Source organism: Haliotis rubra, unplaced genomic scaffold, assembly GCF_003918875.1.
Source record: "Haliotis rubra isolate DU_JTF1 unplaced genomic scaffold, ASM391887v1 Scf220, whole genome shotgun sequence".
Taxonomy (NCBI): Eukaryota; Metazoa; Mollusca; class Gastropoda; order Lepetellida; family Haliotidae; genus Haliotis; species Haliotis rubra.
Genome location: NW_025766226.1, coordinates 1,454,574 through 1,478,114, shown reverse-complemented (window position 1 = coordinate 1,478,114; position 23,541 = coordinate 1,454,574). Strand labels below are relative to the sequence as shown.

Sequence of the window (23,541 nt, the reverse complement as noted above, 5' to 3'; positions counted from 1 at the left end):
GGTACATGACTGAGTCTAATAGGTTTATAATGTGTTGCAATTCGCCGCGTAGGGGTTGCTTCCATTTGACAAGACAGATGTCTGTTTTCGTTGGCTACGAATGAGTGAGTGAGTTAGTTTTACATCGCATTCAGCAATATTCCAGCTATATGGCGGCGGTGTGTAAATAATCGAATCTGGACCAGACAATCCAGTGATCAACAGCACGAGCATCGATCTACGCAACTGGGAACCGATGACATGTGCCAACCAAGTCAATGAGCCTAACAACCCGATCACGTTAGTCGCCTCTTACCACAAGCATGGGTTACTGAAGATCAATTCTAGTCCGGATCTTCACGGGTCCGTTGGTTACGAACCCTACTTTCATCCTGTTTTCAGGTTTGGCAGCACCATTCATTTGTTGTGGCAAACGTGAAAGACCTCAAGCAACTACCAGGAATCTTTCCTCTCACACTCGTAATTGGGTGAAGCCCATTTATAGTGTCCTCTGCCGGAATAATGCTAAAAGTGGCGGTAAACCTCACTCACTTACTCACACGAAAATCCTCACAAACCAAACTGATTTTGCGATAATAGCAGAATAATATATAGCAGTATATATATTTACGAAAAAGAAACCACACTTACTTGATAGATCACTTGTGAAGTGATATTCGTCACTCATCAACTCTTCATTGTTTTATTACTTTAGCGAAGAGACATACTTATTCTCCTATCGTGAGAAGCAACAGTTTGCCACATGCATTATTTTTGGAATAATCTTATCTGCAACTACGTCACAGGCACAAGAGAGTCCCGACAAATAGTCTTGTGTATATCCCAGAAATATTCCATTATTACGCAAAAGCAGAGAAGCGTAAGGATACATCAAAGGTATAAAGTGCCAAAACTGAAACACATCAACGGTATATAATCACATATTTGGCTGTTGATGTATATCACAGAGATACACATTGCATACATTTTCATTTAAATAATTTTTCCTTTCGAGTTCCTAGTTTTACATCATCGACGTCTCTGTCACGTGGTGTCAGACAGTTAGATAAGGTATAAAACCATTGGCACTGCGCTTGAATTTTCATCTGGTACCAGTAAGCCATGATGTTTGAAGCAGTTTTCCGTTTGTGTATATTCCTACCTTACATCTCCGGACTGATTATGCCGTTAACGAAATCCGACGGTACTGTCAACCTTACCACTATCTTGAGTCACATCACTCTCCTCGAACAGACTGTGGACACTCTTCACAAGGACACAAGCAGGTTGCAGATAGATCTGCGGACTACGAACGAAACACTCCAGCTCACACAGGCAGATCTGAATATTACAAAACAGGAACTACAGACGTCTCGCACAGAACTGCAGGTAACTCAAACAGATCTGAATATTACAAAGCAGGAACTACAGACGTCTCGCACAGAACTGCAGGCAACAAAGGTCGACCTTCAACATACACAGACCGATCTTCAAACTATAAAGAAAGACCTTCAGGCCGCCCAGACAGACCTCATGACAAACAAGGGGCTTCAACAATCTGCAGCTGCTGAGATTTTGTCTCTCAAAAACAACATGACCATACTGAGAACCGAACTCGGAATCGTGAAATCAAAAGTGGAAAACACCGGTCTAGATTTTCATCCTCTGAGTTCAACCTCCAACGATTCTCTTCTCGTTTCCTTGAATGGGAGCTTTACAGCGAACCAGGATGTTATAAGGGCAATTGTTCTGGATGTGCAATCAGTTCACAGCGACCTCAACACCACGGCACACACACTTTCAGAGGTCCAGGCCGACATCAATAGCTTTAAGCGGAATATATCTTCTGCGCTTAGAAATGTAACTGCGGAGTGTACAGCGCTGAAATCTGATTCTCATTTATTCAGTTCCCTCCAGTCGGACATAACAGCAATGGATAAGAAATTGTCCTTCTTAAACATAACCGTTCGTGAAGTTCAGTCAGAAGCACGACAAGTTGCAGCAAATACATCTTCTGTGATACAGCTCATTGCTCACAGGCAGTCACTGAAGACTCTAGCACAAGATACGTGGGCCCAATTGAAGCAGTGTGAGAAGAATGTGAACTCAACTGATGCGAGTATGACGGCTCAACTTAACCGTTTGGAAATGGATATGAATTGTACTTCCGTTTATATTCACAACGTCCAACAGAACCTCCTCTCCCTCGAGTCTGACCTCAACACGACTCGGGAGGACATCACAATGACGAACTCCGACGTGCATGCGCTGAACAAAACTCTGGGTAAGATCCAGTTATCTTCTATGCATTTGGCGTTTAGTTTTTATGGTGAAAAAGTACACATTAATTGCCCTGAACATGGAAAATTGAGCTTGATAAATATAATAAACCTTACCTTATGAAATTAATACACACAATAACACTGCATAGTATGTGGGAATATATATTTTGAGAAAAGATCAACTGAACAACTCGTCATGATTGACAAATTGAAACTATCAAATGTTAGTGAAGTTTTTACGACTGTAAAATCACTTAATTTTGAAATTATCTGAACAACATGGCTCCACAGATAGTTATTAAAACTAATATGTAAAAACCTAAGGTACCTGTTATGATAAGCCAAGTCACGAGATTGCTGCTTGTGTGTTTAAAACTATGGGGCTCTGAAAAGATACACAAAAGTATCGCAACGACTCTGATTTTAATCCCAATGATTAGTTTGAACATTTCGGACGCACCACACATTGGTTTTAAATATTCACGTCCTACGAGGCAAAGGCGAGAATCACGTGCAATACGTGTATCAAGTATCAAGTTTTATCTAGAAAACATGGAAAATCAATTGATTTTGTTGTTGATAAGCAAATATGGATCCTGCTCAAACTCACAACTGACAAAGAGAGCATTTTATTGGTATGCTGAATGCTGGCATGTCACTGAGGGATATTGCAAGGTTGTCATCTAGCGACTGTCAGCCGATTGGGGAGGGAACATCGTCAAACTGATGACGTGAAGCAAACTAATAGGTAGGAATGATACATTTGACCTGGCATTTTGACTGCCCTGGGAGACTTGGCATTTTGTCTAGCTGTACACCAATGTTTGTGTTCCAAATATTTCGGGCGTTACTTGTTGGCGTTTTTTATACCATAGGTTTGGGGTCTAGGTTGTATTTGCACCTACTGCTTTTCTACTCTTGATTCGATTGCTAATCAGTGATGGTTAGGCACTTGCAGAGATTCTTACATTTCCAATACAGAAAATATTACATTATACATTTAACCACGTGTTCTTTCATCGCAGCATCCAAAACCCGAGCCGTGGCTTTCCAGGCGTATGCATCAAAGTCCCGCAATGTAACGTCACAACACCCCGTGGTGTACGATAGCACCATCTACAACATCGGATCTGGCTACAACCACACAACCGGGAATTTCACAGCACCAGTCTCCGGAACCTACATGTTCTGGACAGAATTGCGTATCAATTCCTACGCCTACACTCCGCACATGACTATCAAACAGTCGGGAAGGTCAATCGGCAGTGGTTGGTCTGCATCAACGTCTACAGATGATGAGTCCGTTATTTCCGCTACGTGTGTTAGTCATCTGCAGAAGGGCGAGGCAGTATGGGTGGAGTTTGAAAAGTTTGCATGGTGGGCAACTGCTGTCTCTGTTGTCCCAGGTGGCTTTGACACAAGGCCAAAATCCTTCTTTGGTGGTGCCCTTTTAACAGTGGACTAATTTTATTACCGGGCATCCACTTCAATCCATTAGGACCCTTTTAGCAGTTACCAAGCAACCAAAATGTGTGATCATGAAAATTTGTGAAGTCACTGGTTTACTTGAAACAAAATTCACTCATTCAACCTTGAGTTTGTTAGGTCCAGGACCTTATGATGACTTACGATATGGTCAGACACTGTGACTCTGCAGATTGTATCATATCTCAAAGACACGGGTTATGACCATGCCGTTTCCGCCTTGTCATCTAAGCCTCTATAATTTCACAGGTCACACTAAACAACAAACAATACAACGTAATTTAGTTATCATCATGGCCATTTCAGAAGCAAGATCTGTTTTGAAGCTGCAGTTATCTCTATGCTGATTGCCAGTAAATTATCACATGAATACTATGAGCAACCATCCACGCAACTATGTTGACATAACGTTTTCAAGATTCATAGGTGGCTAAGGATCAACATCTACAGGAGAACAAAATATGACCAATACCATGTTTTAAAATCATGTTTATTGCCTAAAGCATACACACATGATGCTAGAAGATCAGGTATTCCCCAGTTAGAAGTATTTCTGTAAGGGTTCTCCCAGGGTCCTCTCCATGTCCGCTATGACAGTCTGGCAGCGTTTCTCAACTTCTTCATTTTCATCTGACTAAACAAAAAGACAAACAAATTAAAATGAGTTCAGCTAGGAAAGGAATGGTCTCCGGTAGTAGTGGCAAGAAGTCATCCAGGAGCTTCTTGTGGAACTCTTCTATCACTTCCAGGGCAGAAAACTTGACCTGCACGATCATAACACATCTTGCAGTCATTGATTGATTGTTGGCTGTAAGTAATCGAATCTGGACCAGACAATCCAGTGATCAACAGCCTGACCATCGATCTACGCAATTGGGATACGATGACATGTGTCAACCAAGTCAGCGAGCCTGACCACCCAATCCCATTAGGTCCATCTTATGGCAAACATGGGTTGCTGAACACCAATTCTTATCTGAACTTTCGTGGGTTTGATTTAATTGTGACTTACTCGGTCAACGATTGGTTGCATGAGTGTTTCGAACCTCTCGGCAGATACAAAGCCATCAAACTGTCGTATAGGAAGCACTTGTATAGTGTGTCAAATACACAGGACAACAGCTGGGTAGACATCTTCCGGGACCGCTTGCTCTTACCGAAGTACCTGCCATCTGGTAGAAACTGACTTTATTGGTATACATGTACTTGGGTGAATATTACAAAGCTTGTACATGTCCTGATCACAGGAGACAATCCCAAACGTCCACACATATGCAGTCTTAAGGATCTACATACAGCACGATTCAAAGAAGCTGTAACCTACTTAGCAACGAATCTCCATAGGAAAACCAATGATAAATACAAACTAGCACAAAAGTTGGCGAAAATTTGGTCTGTCCTTCAGAAAACTGATACCAATAGTACAATATTTTCTCTTGTGGCAGCTTTAAGACAGTCGCCACTATATTTCCCATAAGATTTTGAGGTGTTTACCTTAATGCTGATTTCCTTAAAACATGCGCTCCAAAGCACGGAGCGATATGGATTGAAAGCCACTTTAAACAGTATGCATTTATATTGTGGTAGGTCAGCTTAATACAGGAGGAAAACCCGAAGTGATGCAGGTCTTAGACGCTTGGGACGCTGGTTATACCCATGTGCACGGGTATAGGGCTGACAAATCTAGAAACAACTAGAATCCACTATCATTGGTTTCTGGCATGTTCATGGGACAACTCTGCATTGTGCCCTACCGTGCCTCCACTAAAGCATTTAGAAAGGCAATGGTAAAAAAGACAACCAATTACAGCATCAGTTTTTCTATCTGTCTGGACATGTATGTGTGCATGCTTATATAAAACCTGAGAGCCATTTCACGCATCAGTGATAGTAAGAATGTGGATAATTTCATTTCTCTTCGTGGCCAAAAATGATCTCTCAAAACATGAAAAGTGTTCAGATTTCGTTCCATTTATGAGGCCCATTTCATGGCTGATAATAACAACTAAGAGCTGACCATGCCATAGTGCAAACGATTCAAAAGCAGTGAAAGTCGGTAAAATTAATGTGTACATAGTGAATTCAAAAACTCCTTTCGTACTCCTTGCACTGCATGCGTCATATTATGACGTCGTACGATTGTCAGCCATACAGCTTCTTGGCGGAGAGTTTGGCGGTAACCGTGGCAGCGGGTAATATTTTTCTCACTTGTCACCCTCCTGGGAAGGGTGATACGGAAACTTGTTAAAATGTCATTGACCAACGACTTAAGTATTTTATAAGAGGGTCAGATAATAGAGAATATAAGCAGTATGATCTGGATGATCCCACAGTTTCTCCTGCCTCCTTTACTGTACAAAGTGTGACTTTTCAACTTATCCGCCAGTCTGGAGAACCAGTCATCTGCAAAAGGACGAGGAGGTGTGGGTGCAGTTTGAACAGTTCCGTTCACGTATTCCATTAACAGTCACAGTTCTTTCAGGCAGCTATGTAGGAGATCCGATATCCTACTTTGGTGGTGTCCGTTTCACAATGGACTATTTCATTACCAGACGTCTACATCAACAACTTGTACGGGCAATCCAGACCGATCTGACTTTCTGAAGGGTAACGATAAAGTTAACCAATATGTGGGATGAATTCCATTCCTCTGTATTTTTAGCACACTTGTCGAGAAATCGAAGCCATACCAACACGCATCATCCGCGCCAGCACAATATTTAGAGGAACAATAACGGCAGCAGTTATCAACTGATTTTGGGTGATGGGGTAGCCTAGTGGCTAAAGCGTTCGCTCGTCACGCCGAAGACCCGGGTTCGATTCCCCACATGGGTACAATGTGTGAAGCCCATTTCTGGTGTCGCCTGCCGTGATATTGCTGGAATATTGCTAAAAGCGGCGTGAAGATAAACAGCTCGATGGCATGGCAGAAACCTATGATCGTTGGTTACGAATCCTATTATTTACCCTGCGCCATGCCTCTCAGCGCCATGCCTTTGCTGAAGGGTTTTACCAACCTGGCAAACGTGAAAGACAATCAAACACCAGGCTGGAATCTGTCTCATATGGGAGCTAATACTTGGGCTTGAATCTCCACACAGGTACAAAGTGTAAAGCCCATTTCTTGTGTCCCCACTGTGATGTTGCAAGAATATTGCGAAAAACGGGCTAAAATCATACTCACTCACTCAATAATTCACTCACTCATAAGAAGCACCAGCATGCCACATGCATATTTTCGGACTTCGTTAATCTTATCTGCAACTACGTCATGGGTAGAAGATTGTTCCGACATTTGGTTACGAATGTCTTGTGCATATCTCAGGAATGAGCCATGATTAAGCTGACGCGTAAGGATACATCAAACGCATGTAGTTCCCTAAATAAAACCAACCGAGGGAGTTTATTGAACATATTTGGCTGTTGATGTAAATGCCAGAGATTGATAAGGTATAAACTCTTTCCTTTAAACATAGTTTTTCCTTTCGAGTTTCGAGTTTTACATCACTGACTTCTCCATCACGTGATGTCAGACAGTTTGATAAGATATAACACCAGTGGCACGGCGCTATGTTCTACATGCGTGCAGTGCAAGTACTGCAGAGAGTTAGCCATGATGTTTGAAGCAGTTTTCCGTTTGTGTATATTCCTACCTTACATCTCCGGACTGATTCTGCCGTTAACGACATCCGACGGTACTGTCAACCTTACCAGTATCTTGAGTCACATCACTCTCCTTGAACAGACTGTGGACACTCTTCACAAACAAACACATCAGCTGCAGATAGAACATCGGACAACGAACGAAAGACTCCAGCTCACACAGGCAGATCTGAATATTACAAAACAGGAACTACAGATGTCTCGCACAGAACTCCAGGCAACAAAGGTCGACCTTCAACATACACAGACCGATCTTCAAACTACAAAGAAAGACCTTCAGATTGCCCAAACAGACCTCATGACAAAGGATTTACAACTGAAACATCTGAACTCAGGTCAGTGTGATAATAAAGTCTATTAGGAAAACCTATTATAATTTTGATAAGCCTAGTCACGAGATTGCTGTTTCAACTATACTCCTCACAAAAAGTTAAGCAACAAGTATTTTTTTCCACATATTTTCTTCATGGGTATATGAAGTTATTACTTGGCATATAAGCCATGCAGGAGAACCCTTTACGATTGATGAACTTAAAGCATTTCCCATATTGTTTTTCTGATAACATTGTTAGCACCGCCTGAACGCAACCACCCTCAAAACGCACATGCAAAATGCATGGAAAACATGTGCTATACACGTCGCACATGCGTTCTGATTGCGTTAAAACTGCCAGCAACGACAAATTGTTGACAGTAACATTTGAGAAATGGCTAGGCGTCACTTGACACCAATTGAAGTTGCTCAAATTGTTGAATGGTGCAGGGGGTCAGACCCAGAGTGCTGTTGCCAACCATTTCAATGTTCATCGAAGCGTCATCTCCAGAGCGATCACTCGTCACCAACAGACCGGATTGATGACTGAGAGACCACGCTCAGGTCGTCCAAGGGTGACAACTCCCAGAGAGGACCGATACTTGGCCACCTAGCCCGGCGGAACAGGTTCACCACAGCCAGATCTCTCCAGAATGACCTCCAGAGAGTTGCTGGGAACAGAATCTCCACACAGACAGTGAGGAACAGACTCCATGCTGAAGGTCTCAGGTCCCGAAGACCAGTGCAACGTATCCCTCTGCCTGCACACCATCGTCAACAGAGACTGAATTGGGCTAACCAACGACGTAACTGGAGAGTCAATCGCTGGCGTAATGTTCTTCTTCACAGATGAGTCAAGATTCTTGTCTGGACTTCAATGATGGTAGGGCTCGTGTGTGGAGAAACCGTAACGAACGATACGCCAACTGTACGATTGCTGAACATGATCAGTATGGAGGTGGGAGTTTGATGATCTGGGCAGGAATCCAAGTTGGACGACGAACTGATCTTGTGGTCATCAGACGAGGTACCATGACAGGTGTGAGGTACCGAGACGAAATTGTCACACCTGTGATCATTCCGTGGGCTCAGCAAGCAGGTCCTAACTTCATCTTCATGGATGACAATGCCCGTCCACATCGAGCAAGAGTTGTCACTGATGTTCTTCAGACCAACAACATCACCCATATGGACTGGCCTGCAAGGTCTCCTGACCTGAATCCTATTGAACATGCTTGGGACATCCTCGGAAGGCGTGTGTAATGGCCTCCACGTTCGTCCTCAGACTCTGATCAGCTTGAACAGGCATTGCGGAGAGAATGGCAGAACATTCCACAACAGACTCTAGACAGACTCATCTGGACAAGGCCTAGACGTCTTGAAGCGTGTATTCAGGTCAATGGTGGCCATACACGTTATTAAACTTTGGATCAGTGCTCAAAACTGACAGTAAAAGTGTTTTCAGACATTTTCATACCCTGATGCAACACATTTTGCACGGCTTTTTCAGTGACACTGTTTTTGATGATTTGCAAGTCAGTTATTGTTCAATGAATTTTGATTTCTTTGTTGGAAAAGTGTGTGGATATGCTTTATCTTTGTTATGTTTGATTCAGTTGTAATGATCATGAGTAAAGGCATATGTACTGACCAAAAATACACTTGTTGCTTAATTTTTTGTGAGGAGTATATAATTAGTGTCTGAAAATACTTAAAATTCCTTTGAAAGGCGACTTGGCATTTTGACTGGTCGTACTCCAATGTCTGGGTGACTTGGCATTTTGACTGGCCGTACACCAAGGTCTGGGTGACCTGACATTCTGTCTGGTCGTACACCAATGTCTGGGTGACCTGAAATTTTGACTGGTCATACACCAATGTCTGGGTGACCTGATATTTTGAGTGGTCATACACCAATGTCTGGGTGACCTGATATTTTGAGTGGTCGTACACCAAGGTCTGGGTGACCTTACATTTTGACTGGTACTCCAATGTCTGGATGACTGGGCATTTTGACTGGCACTCCAAGGTCTGGGTGACCTGACATTTTGACTGGTCGTACGCCAAGGTCTGGGTGACCTGACATTTTGACTGGTCCTATACCAAGGTCTGGTTACCTGACATTTTGACTGGTCGTACACCAATGTCTGGGTGACTTGGCATTTTGACTGGTACTACACCAATGTCTGGGTGACTTGGCATCTTGACTGGTCCTACACCAATGTCTGGGTCACTTGGCATTTAGATATGCCGTACACCAAGGTCTGGGTGATTTGGCATTTAGATATGCCGTACACCAAGGTCTGGGTGACTTGGCATTTAAATATGTCGTATAGGTGATATTTTGACAGGTTGTACAGAAACGTCTGAGTGACTTGGCACTGCCTGAGTTTGTGTGCCAAATGTTCTGGGGTGCTGTTTGTGTTTCTACCCACTGTTTGTCTGCTGCAGTCAATTGTTAAATCACTATCAGTTTAAACGTTGAGAGTTGATACTTGCAAACGTGCAAGGATTCTTCCATATACAGTACAGAAACATTGCATTATATATTCAAACACCAGTTCCTTTACCGCAGTGTCCGAAACCTGCGCCGAGGCTTTCCAGGTTTTTTATCAAGTTCCTACAACGTAACATCACTAGAGCCCGTGGTGTACGACAGCATCATCTACGACACTGGATTTCGCTACAACACCACGACTGGGGTGTTCACAGCACCGGTGAACGGAACCTACATGTTCTGGATACAGTTGGGCATTCGTCCCCTAAGGTATTATCCATCCACTTCGATCAAACAATCGGGAAAGACAATCGGCAGTGGTTGGGTTGCATATTCCTCTTCTTCCGAGGGCGCAGTTTCCGCTACATGTGTCAGTCATCTGCAGAAGGACGAGGAGGTTTGGGTGCAGTTCGAAGAGTTCCGTGGAGATAATCCAACAACAGTCACCGTTCGTTCAGGCAGCTATGTAGGAGATCCGATATCCTACTTTGGTGGTGTCCTTTTAACATTGGACTAATTTAATTACAGGATATCTGCTTTAACAGTTTTGTCTAATTCATCCAAACTTCATTGGCCTTCATTATCTTACAATACTTGTACTGGCAACCTAGAGCGATCTGACTTTCTAAAGGGTAATCATAAAATTAACTAATATGTGGGATGAATTTCTACACGTATCTGTATTTTTAGCACATTTCGACAAACCGAAGCAATACCAACGCGCATCATGCGCGCCAGTATAATGTTTAGGAGCAATAACGGCAGCAGTTATCAACTGATTTGGGGCAATGGGGTAGCCCAGTAGTTAAAACATTAGACCCAGGTTCGATTCCCCACATGGCTACAATGTGTAAAGCCGATTTCTGGTTCCCCGCGGTGATATTGTTGGAATATTGTTAAAAGCGTCGTAAAACTAAACACACTCACTTATTATCAACGGATTTTATTGAATATAGAACGTAAGTGCAAAAGAATAACCAGTCTTCATTATCTTTAGAAGCAAATTCCGTTTGTTTGGTGTAAACGGAAACATAGCTCTGAAAATTATATGAAAGGATCACTGAAAATCAGTGATGACACCAGGTGTTCGCGACAAGGGTAGGCATGTCCTGTCCTACAGTATTGTATGGTGCTATTCTCGTGAATACAGCATGTGATGTGTCCTTTCAAAAACATGATCTAACAACCTCCGTGGTGTAGTGGTCAGAGCGTCCATCCGGAGAGCGGAAGGTCGCGGGTTCGATCCCCGACCGCGTCATACCAAAAGACGTTAAAATATGGTACTTGTTGGTCCCTGCCTGGCGCTCGGCATTAATGGGTACAACAAGGACTGGTCGGCTCGGAGTCAGTATAATGTGTCTGAGTGGGGTATTCATGCTTCACTGCGGCATGGTATCTCAGTGGGCTAGCACTATAAAATCAGCTTCAGTCTGGGCTAGTACAAGCAGGCGCACATACACATATACACGCATGCACGTCGTCATATGAGCAAAATATTTTCAAGCACGACGTTAGACCCAATTTCACCTCACCTCACTTCAAAAACATTATCAAAATTCAAGTGGTCATGCCATATGCCCTATGATGTCAATCACTGAATTGTCTGACACAGACTCAAGACTATTTACACAAAAGATACAGCTGGAATATTGCTGAGAACAGAGTTAAACAAGAGACAGATCAACAAAAAAGTTATGTTTAATACACAGTCAAATTAAGTTGGTCAAAGGATTCAAAGCAATAACCAAACCTGCCCTCTCAACCCCCTCCCTCGGAAAGAGCAGGCAGGCCGTGCTACCGGAGGTCGGATGAAGTGGGTCCGTTCGAACAGCTGAATGACAGGCTGTCCTATTGGGGACATGGAGAGCAGTTCTTCCATCTAAACCAATCCAACCCCAAGTCATGACTGAGCCTCCTCAAGTTCGGCTTCGTTGGAATCCTGAATCCTTGTCTTCGAAACACTTGGGCAGGACACTCTATGAAGGCAAGACAATATTTCGAGTCACCTGAAAAGTAAAGGGCTTGTTTCCCAAAGCTATCGTAGCGCTACGACTGTCGTACCTCCGATACTGGGCCTATATTTTCGAAGCTCTCTTAGCGCTAAGATGGTCGTAAGTTAAAGTTAATGTATGACACTTAGCGCTAAGAGAGCTTCGAAACTCTAGGCCCTGTAACATAGACTTACGTCAGTCGTAGCGCTACGATAGATTTGTGAAACGGAGCCCTGGAACCCAATCCTGATGTGTCCAATTGGCGTGATCTTCAGCCCAATCCAGACGTGCCTGCGTGTGATATTGGATCGATGGGATTCGGATGTATACCGAGACCAGCCTCACGGAGACCGTTATGCACTGTTTGAGCTGAATCAACGTCATCAACGTACCAATTGTCATTCCTGAGTGTGGTGGCTGTCACAAAGTGATGACGTCTTGCTGCAGTCAGGAGCTGTTGCAACGCGGTCGACCACATGTCACTGGGTAGCTGACCTCAACGTCAGGTAGCGATTCCATGCCCTGCTGCTCACACTTTGTCGGAAACCAAAGATATTTGCATCGTGACATTGTGCTGACCAAGTTTAAGCGTGCCCATGTATCTACCTAGTCTTTCAGTCACCAAACAACGTCTTTAACGCTTGCCACAATCCTCACTGGTTAATAGTGTGTTATGCTTCTATGAAAATAATGGGCAACGATTCTCTTACGATATATCCAAACACAGGGTTTCAAGCACCTCGTGCACATGGCGCTCATGATCAGGAATTACATTCTTCTGAAAACTTACGGTGACCTATATACTGCAGTTATAGGGTCCGTAAACAGGCCATGACACTTCGCGAGACCTTAGTATTTCCGGCGACAAACAACGTTTCATACCTTTTCGAATGGTTTCATGGTTCTCAGTTGATAGTAAGGAACCGATGATTCTTGCAGGAATATAACATTTCCGATCTAACCATCCCCAAATTAGCCAACTGTTACGACTGTCAACAGCTATGACAGCCAAGCATGGTCACACGTAGTCCGGTCTAGTAAAGTCATTTTTGGCGGTCGCGCAATTTAGAAACATAACTGGTTCTTGAATATACGCTTGTCGCCGGCAATCTGGTGCCGGAAGTAAGCTGGGCCCCGTCTGACATATAGCAAGTTGGGAACCAGCTTAGTACCGGAAGTAGCTCCTCGCGAGACTAACAGGTCCTACTATCTTATGCCATCTCTCCCAATGTCCATCAACAGTATCATGTCGTATGTCAATAAAACATCTTTCCAGTCGGCTGTTGTTGGCCTCGGCATGAATTCGACTTTGCAACAGATACAACAAAGTCAATGCCATGTATGTCGTGTACAAACTCGGTTCGCCCATGTTATATTTCCTGGATTTGTCCACACCAAAAGGGGCTGTGGGGTAGCCTTGTGGTTCGCGATTATACATGGTAACAGATGGGACTCGCAGTCTTTGAGGTAGGTCAGCACGATTATCTCATGTCTGGTGTCTCTTGTCATGATATTGCTTGAATATTGCTTAAAGGGGCGTAAAACTAAACTCACTCACTCAAGAGTACCGGTACCGTTATGCTCAAGCCTGTGTCGCAGAGAGGAATCGCTTCCCGGAGGTTACGTGAAGTGGGGTGGGATAAGTGCTCATCAGGGAACCCCTTGTAAAACAGCTGCTGTTTAGGGCAATTTGATAGGTGAGGGTTACAGAGATAAGATTTTCGGACCAGTTGCAATACAGTTTCTTCAACGTCATGATTCAAGATTGACAATGACTATGATAACGTCGTCCTCACACGCCTAGAGTTGCTTTGACTTTTCTTCAGTGGCACAAAGTTAGCCTGCATATTCACAGGATATTTCCCTTATTGAGCATGAAATGGAGAGACGTCTACGCTGTATACCAAATCCGCCACATAAAGTTTGTGAGTTCAAGAGGACATGACATGCCATTCCACAAGCCTCTAGTGACCATCTGATTGACTATATGCGTGGGCGATGCTCTGCCGGTCTCACTGTTCACGGTGGGCGTACCCGTTATTGGGTTTGTGACCACTGGTCATTAATTTTGAAAGTATTTTAATAATCTCCAGTCAACCAGACAATCTTGACCCATCCGAGACAAAGTATCAGACCATAAGGCAGCAAACATACAGCAGATCAAATACTTGACAAAACAAGACATTAAAAGATGTCAAAAATGACATTACATTACAGACCACCACCATGTAGCTGGAATATTGCTGTGATTGGCGTGAAACACCAAGCAAACAAACCCGAAACAATTGATCATTGAATTCTTCCCTCTGAAACCAAACAAACAAAACAAACCAATATTACCTGAATACCAACAATCTGATGGGTACGTGTTGGACAAAGTAGGTGGACACAGCCGAATCCCTTGCTCGATAGCTAAACCTTTGAAAAGGCTACTGCCAGTACAACGTTATTTGGTATCGGAATAAGGCATAACATTTGTGTTCCGAAAACCCTTTCAATATAATTCGATAGCACATAATTCAACACTCTCATGTGTATTGTGAAAATATGAAACACTTTTCATCAGTCAGTTATCATACAAGTAATGCAGTATGTTATTTACTTTACGTGTGTATTAAGATTCTCGCAGCACAGCAAAAGGATATGTCGAGAGACCGAGTAACATAGTAACCATCATCCAGTTTGAACATCTCATTCTGTTGCATGGTTCTGGGGTATAGTGAATATAAATGCATTGGAAATATATATATTGGCACTGAAACGTTCTCATATTGGTCGAAACTCATCTCAATGCGTCCTCAAAAGCCGTTTAAGATGTTATTGTATTTGTTTGGAAATGCAAGGGATGCTCGAAATAAACATATGGGGTTATGTTAATTAAAACTATACTGTTTCAACTGGGTCTTGGATATGCATGGATTGGGCAGGGAGTTGAGGATGTTACAGATTTTTTTATCCATTCTTCAATAAAGATGTAAAGCTTGCTTTCACCAAGAATGGACTAGGAATATTCAAACTAGAAAATGTTCTTATTCGCATTCTTTGCTGAAACAACATCTTGTGAGTGAGTGAGTGAGTTTTTGTTTTAGCAATATTCCAGCGATATCACGGGGGAGGACACCTGAATTTGACTTCACACATTTTACCCAAGTGGGGAATCGAACCCGGGTCTTTGGCGTGATGAGCGAACGCTGTAACCACTAGGTTACCCCACCGCCCCAAATATCTTATGTGTGAAAAGTATTTAACTACTTTAAATGTGAGGAAAGTAAGAGCAGTTTCGATGTGGTTATTATAATCTAACGTATTATAAAAAAACATGTCATGCCACTCAGAACCAATCCTGCAGAAAGTGGAACACTGATAATATTGAAGATGAATACTACGTTATTCTCATATGTCCACAGTATGAAGACCAAGGAGTCATTATATCCAATCTAAGTATACATCCTGTCTCACAATTTTCGCATTCTGTATAATGTCAACAGAAAATGTCAAGCATCTACAGAATGTTGCTACGTTAATACACCATGCACTGTCAACACGTAAACGGACATGTACCAATAACCCAGTATAACCGTTTTCAGTTGTACTAGTTTCTACAGTTCAGTGAAAAAGAATATCTCACGAGAATATCTTCACAATCGGTAAATAGTCCAAATATGTGTATTTAGATATGTTTTCATTTTCATAAGATGTGTATTAAAAGTATCTCAACACATGAGATGGATATCGTAAGATTTAAGAGGAAAGAGGATATTTTCGTTCAGGTACATGACTGAGGGCACGGATGGCTCAAAAGTCTAATAGGTTTATAATGTGTTGCAATTCGCCTTTTGACAAGACTGAAGTCTAATTTCGTTGGCTACGAATGAGTGAGTGTGTGAGTGAGTTTAGTTTACGCTGCATTCAGCTATATGGAGGCGGTCTGTAAATAATCGAGTCTGGACCAGACAATCCAGTGAATAACAGCATGAGCATCGATCTACGCAAATGGGAACCGATGATATGTGCCAACCAAGTCAGCGAGCCTGAAAACCCGATCCCTTTAGTCGCCTCTTACGACAAGCAAGGGTTACTGAAGATCAATTCTAGTCCGGATCTTCACGGGTCCGTTGGTTACGAACCCTACCCCTGTGTTTAGGTTTGGCAGCACCATTCGTTAAAATTGCTGATGGACTTAACCAACGTGACAAACGTGAAAGACCTAAGGAAACTAGCAGGAAACGTTCCTCTCACATTAGTAATTGGGTGAAGCCCATCTATAGTGTCCCCTGCCGTAATTATGGACTATTGCTAAAGGCGGCGGTAAACCTCACTCACTTACTCACATGAAAACCCACACAAACCAAACTGATTATACGATAACAGCAGCATTATATATAGCAGTATATATATTTACGAAAAAGAAACCACACTTACTTTGTAGATCACTTGTGAAGTGATATTCGGTACATCACTTCTTCATTGTTTTATTACTTTACCGAAGAACCATACTTATTTTCCTAGCGTGAGAAGCAACAGTCTGCCACATGCTTATTTTTGGAATAATCTTATCTGCAACTACGTCACAGGCACAAGAGTCTCCCGACAAATAGTTAAATTGTCTTGTGCACATCCAAGAAATATTCCATTATTACTCAAAAGCAGGATACATCAAAGGTATAAAGTGACAAAACTGAAACACATCAAGGGTATATGTTCACATATTTGGCTGTTGATGTATATCACAGAGGTACATATGGCGTATACATTTTCATTTAAATACTTTTTCCTTTCGAGTTCCTAGTTTTACATCATCGACGTCTCTGTCACGTGGTGTCAGACAGTTAGATAAGATATAAAACCATCGGCACTGCGCTTGAATATTCATCTAGTACAAGTAAGCCATGATGTTTGAAGCAGTTTTCCGTTTGTGTATATACCTACCTTACATCTCCGGACTGATTCTGCCGTTAACGAAATCAGACGGTACTGCCGACCTTACCAGTATCTTGAGTCACATCACTCTCCTCGAACAGAATGTGGACACTCTTCGCAAGGACACAAATAGGTTGCAGATAGATCTGCGGACAACGAACGAAAGACTCCAGCTCACACAGGCAGATCTGAATATTACAAGACAGGAACTACAGACGTCTCGCACAGACCTGCAGGTAACTCGAACAGATCTGAATATTACAAGACAGGAACTACAGACGTCTCTCGCAGAGCACAGACCTGCAGGTAACTCGAACAGATCTGCAGGTAACAAAGGACCAGCTTCAACATACGCAGACCGATCTTCAAATTACCAAGAAAGACCTTCAGGCCGCCCAGACAGACCTCATGACAAACAAGGGGCTTCAACAATCTGCAGCTGCTGAGATTTTCTCTCTCAAAAACGGCATTACCATACTGAGAACCGAACTCGGAATCGTGAAATCAAAAGTAGAAATCACCGGTCTAGATTTTCATCCTCTGAATTCAACCTCCAACGATTCCCTTCTCGTTTCCTTGAATGGGAGCTTTACAGCGAACCAGGATGTTATAAAGGCAATAGTTCTGAATGTGCAATCAGTTCACAGCGACCTCCACACTACGTCACACACACTTTCAGATGTCCAGGCCGACATCAATAGCTTTAAGCGGAATATATCTTCTGCGCTTAGAAATGTAACTGAGGAGTGTACGGCGCTTAAATCTGATTCTCATTTATTCAGTTCCCTCCAGTCGGACATAACAGCAATGGATAAGAAATTGTCCTTCTTAAACATAAGCGTTCGTGAAGTTCAGTCAGAAGCACGACAAGTTGCAGCAAATACATCTTCTGTGATACAGCTCATTGCTCACAAGCAGCTAGTGGAGAACATGGACACCCAGTCACTGAAGACTCTAACACAAGATACGTCAGCCCAATTGAAGCAGTTTGAGAAGAATGTGAACTCAACTGATGCGAGTATGACGGCTCAACTTAACCATTTGGAAATGGATATGAATTGTACTTCCGTTTCTATCCACAACGTCCAACAGAACCTCCTCTCCCTCGAGTCTGACCTCAATACGACTCGGGAGGACATCACAATGACGAACTCCGACGTGCATGCGCTGAACAAAAACATGTCTGATGTCAAGAAACTATCGGCTGAAACGAAACAGACTCTGGCGCTGTTGGCCCAAACTCTGGGTAAGATCCAGTTATCTTCTATGCATTTGGCGTTTAGTTTTTATGGTGAAAAAGTACACATTTATTGCCCTGAACATGGAAAATTGAGCTTAATAAATATAATAAACCTTACCTTATGAAATTAATAGACACAATAACACTGCATAGTATGTGGGAATATATATTTTGAGAAAAGATCAACTGAACAACTCGTCATGATTGACAAATTGAAACTATCAAATGTTAGTGAAGTTTTACGACTGTAATTTTGAAATTATCTGAACCACATGGCTCCACAGATAGTTATTAAAACTAATATGTAAAAACCTAAGGTACCTGTTATGATAAGCCAAGTCACGAGATTGCTGCTTGTGTGTTTAAAACTATGGGGCTCTGAAAAGATACACAAAAGTATCGCAACGACTCTGATTTTAATCCCAATATAGCCATGCATATTCATATCATAATTATGATTGTATGATTAGTTTGAACATTTCGGACGCACCACACATTGGTTTTAAATATTCACGTCCTACGAGGCAAAGGCGAGAATCGCGTGCAATACGTGTTCCCGGCATTAGGCAAGTATCAAGTTTGATCTACATAACATGAAAAATCAATTGATTTTGTTGTTGATAAGCAAATATGGATCCTGCTCAAACTCACAACTGACAAAGAGAGCAAGTTATTGGTATGCTGAATGCTGGCATGTCACTGAGGGATATTGCAAGGTTGTCATCTAGCGACTGTCAGCCGATTGGGGAGGGAACATCGTCAAACTGATGACGTTAAGCAAACTAATGGGTAGGAATGATAAAGCCATTCACAGAATCATAAGACTTCATCCGATCATGTCAAGTGGCGTGCTAAAAACTACCACATCGTCGCTTGTCCAACAGAACGGCTCGAGATCGCCTACAATCGGCCGGGTGGCTGTCAGTTGTTGTCCGTTGTTATCCCCAGAGCACGCACAAGGCAGGACGAGTAGCTTAGTGTCAAGCTCGAAGACACTGGAATTTGCGTCATGGGGAAGGGTCTTTGTTCATGTATGGCCCAAGTCGTATTTGGCGCCGCAGAAACACTACATGTGCGCAACGGAATATATTGGAACAAGCCTCTCACATGACTGTATACTTGACCTTGTGATGATCAGATAAAATCTGAAGGACAATGTTACATCACTTACATCCGAGACAGAGGGGTTGTACCACACTTCAATGACTTCTGAACAAAAGACAAATACGTCAAGAAGCGGTAGCAACGCTACATTGGCCTGCCAGGAGTCCAGATCTCAATACGATAGAGCATGTGTGATTAGCAGAATACATTATAACTTATACAGTACAAAGTGTTGGAGCCAGCTAAAGATCAACAGAAAACACTAACCGAGTCATGACGTTAACATAACCTGTTGACAATCCAAATTAAAATATCGTTGTCTATGACTTTTGTCTCTCTGTTCACCTAACTGTACAAACTTAGCCTGGCTGTACAAACTGCCTATTTTATTGAGGAGCAGACCGGTCAAATCAGTCAACAGTAACAAGTTGTTTTCAAAATATTTGATAGGAAACAATCCCTAACTGTAACATGTGTTATATTTGGGATTACATTTCTTTTAGTACACTTTGTACTTTTGTTGAGCCCCATCCGGGATTCGAACTGCACCCTCAGAGTCAGCACCCAATCGCCAGCACACAAAGTCAGCCGCCTAACCCACTCAGCTACCGCGACTTCCACAAGCTGAGTGGGTTAGGCGGCTGACTTTGTGTGCTGGCGATTGGGTGCCTGACTCTGAGGGTGCGAGTTCGAATCCCGGATGGGGCTCAACTCAAAAAGTACTAGAATTTGTACTTTACTAAGAAAGTGTAATCCCAAATATAACACGTTACATTTGACCACTTTCTAAATGGCATTGTGTAATCAATCCCTAACTGTTTACGGTGGAAAATCTTGATAAACAGTCAGGTTATTTGAACAAACAGCGGGGAGAACCTACAAAGAGATACAGAAGATCTCTCAGAAAGACATTTATTGAGCTCTCCAACTGATATTCTCAGAAATTCGCAAGCAGACCCTCAAGATCTCATGAGATGCAGTAGAACTCTGAAGACGACGAATATCCGTGACTACTCTGCATTGAGCCTATATATGGGGTAATATGACTGTTGAAATTAAACATTAATCCGATCCTGTTTTGCCTGAAATTTATTTACGCCTCCATCAAGAATGGAACACAAAATGTCAACGTCAAATTCAACCTCTGATACAGTCAGTGTGGAGGAGGGTCAGGGATATTTTTGAAGTTGTCGGAGGTTACACCAAATATTAACCTGTTCTCTGTTATTGTGATTCCTTGGGGACTGTATGCAACATCCTGAAAAAGACAATACGGCCATGGTTACCAGCCCTACAAAAAAGTCATTAAGCTAGCCTTTCGTTCTTTTTCCTTTCAGATTTGCCATTCAATTATTCCTTGTCAATGTATCCAGACATTAATTTAAATTTATGTTTGGATAGGATAAGTTCCTTAGCTATGGTTAATGGCAACACACTGATACTGTGAAAAACATGGGGTGTTCCGATATTTGTTTCTATGTGTATATTTGAACACATTTGACCTGGCATTTTGACTGCTCTGGGAGACTTGGCATTTTGTCTAGCTGTACACCAATGTTTGTTTTCCAAATATTTCGGGCGTTACTTGTTGGCGTTTTTTATACCATAGGTTTGGGGTCCAGCTTGTATTTGCACCTACTGCTTTTTCTACTCTTGATTCGATTGCTAATCAGTGATGGTCAGGCACTTGCAGAGATTCTTACATTTCCAATACAGAAAATATTACATTATACATTTAACCACGTGTTCTTTCATCGCAGCATCCAAAACCCGAGCCGTGGCTTTCCAGGCGTATGTATCAAGATCCCACAATGTAACGACACGAGACCCCGTGGTGTACGACAGCACCAGCTACAACATCGGATCTGGCTATAGCCACACAACCGGGAAGTTTACAGCACCAGTCTCCGGAACCTACATGTTCTGGACAGAATTGCTTATCGATTTCAAAATCTACGCTCCGTACATGTCTATCAAACGATCGGGAAGCACAATCGGCAGTGGTTGGCCTGCATCAACGTCTAAAGATGATGAATCCGTTATTTCCGCTACGTGTGTTAGTCATCTGCAGAAGGGCGAGGCAGTATGGGTGCAGTTTGATAGAAGTATATTGTGGGTAATGACTGTCTTTGTGGTCTCAGGTGACTTTAATACATTGCCAAACTCCTTCTTTGGTGGTGCCCTTTTGACAGTGGACTAATTTTATTACCGGGCATCCACTTCAATCCATTAGGAACCTTTTAGCAGTTTTACCTAAGCAACCAAAATGTGTGATCATGAAAATTTGTGAAGTCACTGGTTTACTTGAAACAAAATTCACTCATTCAACCTTGAGTTTGTTAGGTCCAGGACCTTATGATGACTTACGATATGGTCAGACACTGTGACTCTGCAGATTGTATCATATCTCAAAGACACGGGTTATGACCATGCCGTTTCCGCCTTGTCATCTAAGCCTCTATAATTTCACAGGTCACACTAAACAACAAACAATACAACGTAATTTAGTTATCATCATGGCCATTTCAGAAGCAAGATCTGTTTTGAAGCTGCAGTTATCTCTATGCTGATTGCCAGTAAATTATCACATGAATATTATGAGCAACCATCCACGCAACTATGTTGACATAACGTTTTCAAGATTCATAAGTGGCTAAGGATCAGCATCTACAGGAGAACAAAATATGACCAATACCATGTTTTAAAATCATGTTTATTGCCTAAAGCAAACACATGATGCTAGAAGATCAGGTATTCCCCAGTTAGAAGTATTCTGTAAGGGTTCTCCCAGGGTCCTCTCCATGTCCGCTATGACAGTCTGGCAGCGTTTCTCAACTTCTTCATTTTCATCTGACTAAACCAAAAGACAAACAAATTAAAATGAGTTCAGCTAGGAAAGGAATGGTCTCTGTCAGTAGTGGCAAGAAGTCATCCAGGAGCTTCTTGTGGAACTCTTCTATCACTTCCAGGGCAGCAAACTTGACCTGCACGATCATAACACATCTTGCAGTCATTGATTGATTGTTGGCTGTAAGTAATCGAATCTGGACCAGACAATCCAGTGATCAACAGCCTGACCATCGATCTACGCAACTGGGATACGATGACATGTGTCAGCCAAGTCAGCGAGCCTGACCACCCAATCCCATTAGGTCCATCTTATGGCAAACATGGGTTGCTGAACACCAATTCTTATCTGAACTTTCGTGGGTTTGATTTAATTGTGACTTACTCGGTCAACGATTGGTTGCATGAGTGTTTCGAACCTCTCGGCAGATACAAAGCCATCAAACTGTCGTATAGGAAGCACTTGTATAGTGTGTCAAATACACAGGACATCCAGCTGGGTAGACATCTTCCGGGACCGCTTGCTCTTACCGAAGTACCTGCCATCTGGTAGAAACAGACTTTATTGGTATACTTGGGTGAATATTACAAAGCCTGTACATGTCCTGATCACAGGAGACAATCCCACAAAAGTCCACACATATGCAGTCTTGAGGATCTACATACAGCACGATTCAAAGAAGCTGTAACCTACTTAGCAACGAATCTCCATAGGAAAACCAATGATAAATACAAACTAGCACAAAAGTTGGTGAAAATTTGGTCTGTCCTTCAGAAAACTTATACCAATAGTACAATATTTTCTCTTGTGGCAGCTTTAAGACAGTCGCCACCATATTTCCCATCAGATTTTGAGGTGTTTACCTTAATGCTGATTTCCTTAAAACATGCGCTCCAAAGCACGGAGCGAGATGGATTGAAAGCCACTTTAAACAGTATGCATTTATATTGTGGTAGGTCAGCTTAATACAGGGGAAAACCAGAAGTGATGCAGGTCTTAGACGCTTGGGACGCTGGTTATACCCATGTGCACGGGTATAGGGCTGACAAATCTAGAAACAACTAGAATCCACTATCATTGGTTTCTGGCATGTTCATGGGACAACTCTGCACTGTGCCCTACCGTGCCTCCACTAAAGCATTTAGAAACGCAATGGTAAAAAAGACAACCAATTACAGCATCAGTTTTTCTATCTGTCTGGACATGTATGTGTGCATGC

General features: G+C 42.5%; 2 protein-coding genes across 4 annotated transcripts in view; one reads left to right on the top strand and one right to left on the bottom strand.

Moving 5' to 3' along the window:
- Positions 1 to 1,161: 1,161 nt before the first annotated feature.
- LOC124277375 (multimerin-2-like) lies at positions 1,162 to 3,726 on the top strand. The gene is made up of 2 exons (XM_046713046.1): positions 1,162 to 2,263; positions 3,287 to 3,726. The coding sequence occupies exons 1-2, from the start codon at positions 1,162 to 1,164 to the stop codon at positions 3,724 to 3,726; spliced, it is 1,542 nt and encodes a 513-aa protein (XP_046569002.1).
- Positions 3,727 to 4,260: 534 nt separating this feature from the next.
- Positions 4,261 to 23,541, bottom strand: part of LOC124277363 — a 59,529-nt gene continuing 40,248 nt past the window's right edge. Inside the window, exons 1-4 of one of the 3 annotated variants that reach the window (XM_046713028.1) lie at positions 7,458 to 7,574; positions 6,090 to 6,149; positions 4,759 to 4,918; positions 4,261 to 4,380 (exon numbers count right to left, since the gene is read on the bottom strand). In XM_046713028.1, coding sequence (XP_046568984.1) covers positions 4,335 to 4,380; positions 4,759 to 4,918; positions 6,090 to 6,149; positions 7,458 to 7,539 — 348 coding nt within the window. In that variant the 5' untranslated portion in view covers positions 7,540 to 7,574 and the 3' untranslated portion in view covers positions 4,261 to 4,334. Of the gene's footprint in view, positions 4,381 to 4,758; positions 4,919 to 6,089; positions 6,150 to 6,950; positions 6,985 to 7,457; positions 7,575 to 23,541 lie in introns of those variants that run through there. The other 2 variants (XM_046713031.1, XM_046713030.1) reach the window with 2 other exon arrangements.